Source organism: Cyclopterus lumpus, chromosome 9 (genome assembly GCF_009769545.1).
Source record: "Cyclopterus lumpus isolate fCycLum1 chromosome 9, fCycLum1.pri, whole genome shotgun sequence".
In the NCBI taxonomy this organism is placed as follows: Eukaryota; Metazoa; Chordata; class Actinopteri; order Perciformes; family Cyclopteridae; genus Cyclopterus; species Cyclopterus lumpus.
Window position 1 is genome coordinate 1022501 of NC_046974.1, and position 6149 is coordinate 1028649.

Below are 6149 nucleotides of genomic sequence, written 5' to 3' on the forward strand. Positions count from 1 at the left end.
ACATCGCTACATCGATACATCGATACATCGATACATCGATACATCGATACATCGCTACATCGATACATCGATACATCGGTTGATCGGTTGATCGGTTGATCGGACCATGTGGATCTGGAGAAGCCTCCTGTGTGTGTCTCTGGTCTGTGGTCTGGGTCTGGGTCTGGGTCTGGACCGCAACACCATCCGGTCCTCCAAAGAGACGACGGAGCAGAGTCCCGGGCTGCCGGTAAGAGTACTTCATGTAGTACCTTTAAACTTCTACTGCATGGTGTGAGAGTACTTCATGTAGTACCTTTAAACTTCTACTGTGTGGTGTGAGAGTACTTCATGTAGTACCTTTAAACTTCTACTGCATGGTGTGAGAGTACTTCATGTAGTACCTTTAAACTTCTACTGCGTGGTGTGAGAGTACTTCATGTAGTACCTTTAAACTTCTACTGCGTGGTGTGAGAGTACTTCATGTAGTACCTTTAAACTTCTACTGTGTGGTGTGAGAGTACTTCATGTAGTACCTTTAAACTTCTACTGCGTGGTGTGAGAGTACTTCATGTAGTACCTTTAAACTTCTACTGTGTGGTGTGAGAGTACTTCATGTAGTACCTTTAAACTTCTACTGCGTGGTGTGAGAGTACTTCATGTAGTACCTTTAAACTTCTACTGTGTGGTGTGAGAGTACTTCATGTAGTACCTTTAAACTTCTACTGCGTGGTGTGAGAGTACTTCATGTAGTACCTTTAAACTTCTACTGCGTGGTGTGAGAGTACTTCATGTAGTAGTACCTTTAAACTTCTACTGTGTGGTGTGAGAGTACTTCATGTAGTACCTTTAAACTTCTACTGCATGGTGTGAGAGTACTTCATGTAGTACCTTTAAACTTCTACTGCATGGTGTGAGAGTACTTCATGTAGTACCTTTAAACTTCTACTGCGTGGTGTGAGAGTACTTCATGTAGTACCTTTAAACTTCTACTGCATGGTGTGAGAGTACTTCATGTAGTACCTTTAAACTTCTACTGCGTGGTGTGAGAGTACTTCATGTAGTACCTTTAAACTTCTACTGCGTGGTGTGAGAGTACTTCATGTAGTACCTTTAAACTTCTACTGTGTGGTGTGAGAGTACTTCATGTAGTAGTACCTTTAAACTTCTACTGCGTGGTGTGAGAGTACTTCATGTAGTACCTTTACAATAATGCATTTTATTTAGCTGTGTTGCTTTTTAATATCTGAGGTCTAACTGTGACATCACTCTGACCTGTCCATCAGGATCGTGTCCATGGCGACAAGGTGGAGCGTCCCGTACGGCGCCGGACGGAGACGACGAGACGATGTTCTACACCGGACTGTTACCTAGCAACGGTTAGTGAGACACTTCAGTAAAAAGTACATGCAGGACTGTCATCATTATCTAAATAGTTGATTGATTAATTGATTGAGTGATTGATTGATCTTGAGAGTTTAATAAAGAAGCAGAATGTCTCTCAGTGATGTCACTTCATGTCTTCATGTATTGATCCATCAGGTGGGAGGCTGCAGCAACCGAGCTCAGAGGAGACCGTCCTCACGGCACAGACAGGTGGACAGACAGGTGGACAGACAGGTGGACAGACAGGTGGACATGGAGACAGACACACAGATCAACAGAGACATCTTCAACAGGACCAAAGGTGAGTGATTGGAAGACAACTACAAATCCCAGAGTGCATTGCTGGTTTTGTTTTTAGAAGTACACAATAGTGTACTTTGTACTACATCTCAGGTACATGTTGTACTTTGTACTTCTCCTGCACTGAGGCTTTGAAAGCAGGACGTATACTTGTACTGTAGTATTTCCAGTGTGTATTAGTACTCTTCCTGCAGTAAAGGGTGCGTTCAGGTGTAATCCGGGCTTTCTCTCCAGCTCCAGAAATGTCCAGCTGCGTGCGGTCCGGTGACTGCGCTTCCGGTCTGTGCTGCGTCCGGTACCTGACGGGGAGGCGGTGCCAGAGGATCCCGGTGGAGGGCGAGGCCTGCCTGCTGAGGGGATCCGGCAAACTGCGGCGGAAGCTCGGCCGCTGCGACTGCGCCGCGGGGCTGTCCTGCGCCGCCGCCGGGGGGGCGGGGCCAGGGAAAGCCAAGGGCCAGGGGGTGTGTCAGCCCCGCGTGGGGCGGGGCCAGAGGAACACAAGGCATTCTGGGAAGAAAAGGCGGACTGCGGAGAGGAGCTGCTGACGCGCTCTTTATGAACTCATTTTAATTTAAATACATATTAATTGGTGAGAGATGAACTTGTATCTCCACGTGGAGTCTCAGAACAACAAAGAAGTTAAAATATGTTCAACATTATTATTATTGTAGTTAATAAAAGTCACAGTAGAATATTAAAGAGTGAGTGTGACTGTTATTCTGTTCAAATGTTATTAAAGGGAAACATATTAATAGTATTACTTGTTATTTATTATTATAAATTATTAGTTATACTGCCCTTTTCAAAACAAAGCTAGTAAAGTACTAAACATGGTGGACTGGTTCTTAAAATATTTCAGGAGCCAAATAAAAACTATATGAAGAATTAAAAAAATACCTTTCTTATTAATAGTAATAATAAAATAATGATAAATCAACAACAATAGTATATATACTAAGTTGTAAATATATATATATATATATATATATATTTATTTAAAAAGCTAGCATTAATGTGTTATTGTCTGTCTTCTACAGAGACAATAACACGTTAGCTTAGCATAAAGACTGGCAGCAGGTGGGGACAGCTAGCATTAAGGTGCTAGAAGGCTGGCTGTTTCCATTCTTTACACTAAGCTAAGCAGCTCTGGTATTTATATTTAATATCTTTGTGTAAACTTCCTTTAAAACCTCAGGCCTCTCAGGTGTTTGTGGGCGTGTCCAGACCATGTTCTTAAAAACATATTCATTCTTAAAGCAGAAACACAAACTGATAGTTTTACTACAGAACTGGAACACGTTTAAAGGTGGAACCGGTTTTAAATGCATTTAAATGACGTAGAACAGGAACATCCTCACCTCTGAATATCAGGCCATCTTAAAAACACTAAATATTTTATTAATTCAACTGTTGCACAGCTGAAGAGCGCCCTCTGCTGGACAAGCTCATGTTTTAATACACATCAAACCAACTATGAATCATGTCTTATGCATGAATGTGTAGTAACTTGGTTATGTTGTTCATTCTGGTCACATGACACCATTGGACTCCTGTTGCTCTGAGCATTCGGCCCTTTTATCCCCTCAAGTTTGTTGGGAGAGTTGTTCCTGTTCTAAGGGTCAAAGGTCAGAGGATGTCAAATTAAAATGCAACTTAAGACCCGACTGCTTCAACACAGCTGAATAACGTAGAATAAATTAATCTAATTATTAAATGAAGTGAATAAGAAAGGCTCAAATCTCCATGTGTGGATGCATTTAATTGTCCATGTTTGTGTGAGCACATTAAAGCTGAAGGAGTGAAGTAATTAATACATTGGTTTACAACTACATTAGAAATAAAACTAAAACAAATGTTTCAATTGTCAAGGCAACTTTTCTGTTTTATTTTCTTCTTTTTTTTGACTTAAAAAAAAAAAAACACTGTTGGGACATTGTGAAAAAAAACACTAATGCAAAAGAAACTTCTGAAAGGAAAAGTCACAAATGCAACAACATTATTTCAATGTGGGAATAAAAAAGGCAGGGGGGGTTTGAAACGCCATCTATAAGGAATGTTGAATGGCAGAAGGGGCGGAGCCTACAGAGTTTAAGTGCTGGCGCTCAGAGCTGACCGCAGTCGGCGATGGTGATCTTGGATGAGGTTTTGCCACTCTGGCTGCCGGTGGTCTCCATCTTCCTCACCACATCCATCCCCTCCACCACGGTGCCGAACACCACGTGCTTCCCATCCAGCCTGCAACAACAACATCATCATCATCAGAACATTACAGATCAGGCCTGGCCCACAGCTGGCTGCCAGGAGCTGCCCTTACCACGGGGTCTTGTCTGTGCAGATGAAGAACTGGGACCCGTTGGTGTTGGCCCCGGCGTTGGCCATGGACAGGGTGCCGGGGGTGGAGTGCTTCAGGGTGAAGTTCTCGTCGGCGAACTTGTTGCCGTAGATGGACTTCCCACCGGTTCCGTTGTGGTTGGTGAAGTCACCGCCCTGCACACACACACACACACATATATATATTAAAACCACGCACACACCTCAACACTTGGTCCAGGAAACCAGAGGGCCTGAACCGTCATGGCTGCCTCACCTGGCACATGAACCTGGGGATGATGCGGTGGAAGCTGGAGCCCTTGTAGCCGAAGCCCTTGTCGTGGGTGCACAGGGCACGGAAGTTCTCGGCGGTCTTTGGCACCACGTCGTCGCGGAGCTGCCGGGGAAAGAACAGGGGGTCAAAGGTCGAGGGATCAGTGACTTGGCTCGTTGCCCTCAAGGAAAAGAGCCAAAACCCGCTTCAACGATGCGGTGCACTTTGTTCTGTGCGGCAACACCTTGTTTCACTCGTTAAACTACAACTAGCGTCATACTCGTTTGTAGCGCAGTTAAACTGATTCCATTGAACTCAGATCTGCAGCACTGCAAGGGGGGGGGAAGGGGGGGCACAGCTGATCTCAGAGCAGCTGCTCAGCAGGATCAGAAACCAGTCCTCCATAATTTAAGCACTGTCATCTTGAGGCTCAGATTACAGTGAACACCAGCAAAAGACAGAAATTAGCACCAGTGAAGCTGGAGCAGATGCGGGTTCACGGGTCCATCGGGAACGCGCATAACGGGAATCGGCTGCAATGGGCACAAAATGGCAGCAGTGCATTTCCCGTAAAAGGATATATATGTATAACCCACGTGACAATGACGTCACTGTAACCAAAAAAGGCATCTGGGTAACGTTCTTCGTCATTATTGGAACAAGAGTATTACAAATACAATTATTATTATTAGTGTGTGTCGCGGGTGGTTTCCGCCATATTGCTCCCTCCCCATCATGCAGAGCCCCTCCCCCCGTGGAACTTTCCAGAACTGCGTGCGCAGACAGGAACCGGCGCAGTTCGCTTCTGCGGCAGACTTGCACATTCTGACATCAGAATAAGTAAAATATAATACAACATTTTAATAGTAGTAATAATACAAACAGAAGTCTATCGACACTTTAACATATAAATACATAAGTGGGTTGAAGTAAGTTTCCCGGACTTGTGAAAAGGCCGCGAAACACAACAAAGAGCCGATTGAACCGTCCGTTAGCATTAGCATTAGCTCAGCCTGGTAGCCGGCGGCTCAAACATGGCCCGCGTGCCTCCAGCGTGACGCTGCCGTTATGAGGACGTGAACGAGCCGGAGTCCAGCGCTACGCTATCGGTCGCACACACACAGCCGCTTCATCAGCGCCATGAGAGGGCCGAATAGAGTAGTGACGCGGTCTCCAGCGCGAGCGACACGCGCACGTGCACATGCTCCATTCGAGGCGCTCGTGACAGCTCGGCTCGGGGTCCGCTCGTGCGTACCCGTTAGCGGGCAGCGGCGGGGGAACACACGGGTTCAACCGTCCGCAGCGCACAGGGGCTTCGTGGCCATAAAAACAACGACGGTTAGCGGAACCTGAACAGCGGATAACGGGCTGCTGGCTGGTTGGATAACGGGCTGCTGGCTGGTTACCTCCATCACCACGCGGCCCATCGGGGAGCCGTTGGAGGCGACGTCGAAGAAGACTCGTGGTCTGGACATTTCAGCTGATTGAACCGGAGCGAGTGGGCTGAATGGGGTGTTTCTGGAGCGGAGACGCGGCTGGCTAGAAGGATCCGAGAAAAGATGGTACCGTGTGGTTTAATTTTATATAACACGCCGATGGGCGGTTTGAAATCAAAGGGAGCCAATTGGTAGGGCCGAAGTATGTGATTGGCACCCGTTTAAGCCAATCAGCAGCCAGAACGGGTGAACCCGCCTCTTTTGGCTGGGCTGTAGCTGAACGGACCCTTTCAGCTGGTGGGTTTGATTCATTCAGCTGTGTGGGCCGCTTCGGGTGGGGGTCGGGTGTTTTCAGGGCTTCCTGTAACACCGCCCTCCCTTCCCTGTCCCGGTTATGAAAACCTGAACAGCGCGCGCCCCCCTGCATCACCGGGACAGCTCGCGGGTCCAATACGTGCAGCGCA

The 6149-nt window shown here is 46.7% G+C and overlaps 2 protein-coding genes across 2 annotated transcripts; one reads left to right on the plus strand and one right to left on the minus strand.

The window, feature by feature from the left end:
• The first annotated feature begins 1617 nt into the window (after positions 1–1617).
• LOC117736050 (dickkopf-related protein 4-like) lies at positions 1618–2327 on the plus strand. The gene is made up of 2 exons (XM_034541059.1): positions 1618–1666; positions 1900–2327. The coding sequence occupies exons 1-2, from the start codon at positions 1618–1620 to the stop codon at positions 2208–2210; spliced, it is 360 nt and encodes a 119-aa protein (XP_034396950.1). The 3' UTR covers positions 2211–2327.
• Positions 2328–3398: 1071 nt separating this feature from the next.
• Positions 3399–5856, minus strand: ppiaa (peptidylprolyl isomerase Aa (cyclophilin A)). Its single transcript, XM_034541056.1, has 4 exons — positions 5656–5856; positions 4253–4372; positions 3980–4152; positions 3399–3900 (listed from the first exon to the last, which is right to left on the minus strand). Exons 1-4 carry the CDS (start codon positions 5722–5724, stop codon positions 3768–3770), a joined length of 495 nt encoding a protein of 164 aa, XP_034396947.1. The 5' UTR covers positions 5725–5856; the 3' UTR covers positions 3399–3767.
• Positions 5857–6149: the final 293 nt, after the last annotated feature.

Bases quoted from the DNA above. Each gene is read 5' to 3' on its own strand.
- LOC117736050 (XM_034541059.1), top strand. From the start codon at position 1,618: ATGGAGACAGACACACAGATCAACAGAGACATCTTCAACAGGACCAAA. The intron at 1,667-1,899 runs GTGAGTGATTGG...CTTTCTCTCCAG, and splicing joins CATCTTCAACAGGACCAAAG to CTCCAGAAATGTCCAGCTGC.
- ppiaa (XM_034541056.1), bottom strand. From the start codon at position 5,724: ATGTCCAGACCACGAGTCTTCTTCGACGTCGCCTCCAACGGCTCCCCG. The intron at 4,153-4,252 runs GTGAGGCAGCCA...GTGTGTGTGCAG, and splicing joins TCCCCAGGTTCATGTGCCAG to GGCGGTGACTTCACCAACCA. The intron at 3,901-3,979 runs GTAAGGGCAGCT...TTGTTGTTGCAG, and splicing joins TGCACAGACAAGACCCCGTG to GCTGGATGGGAAGCACGTGG.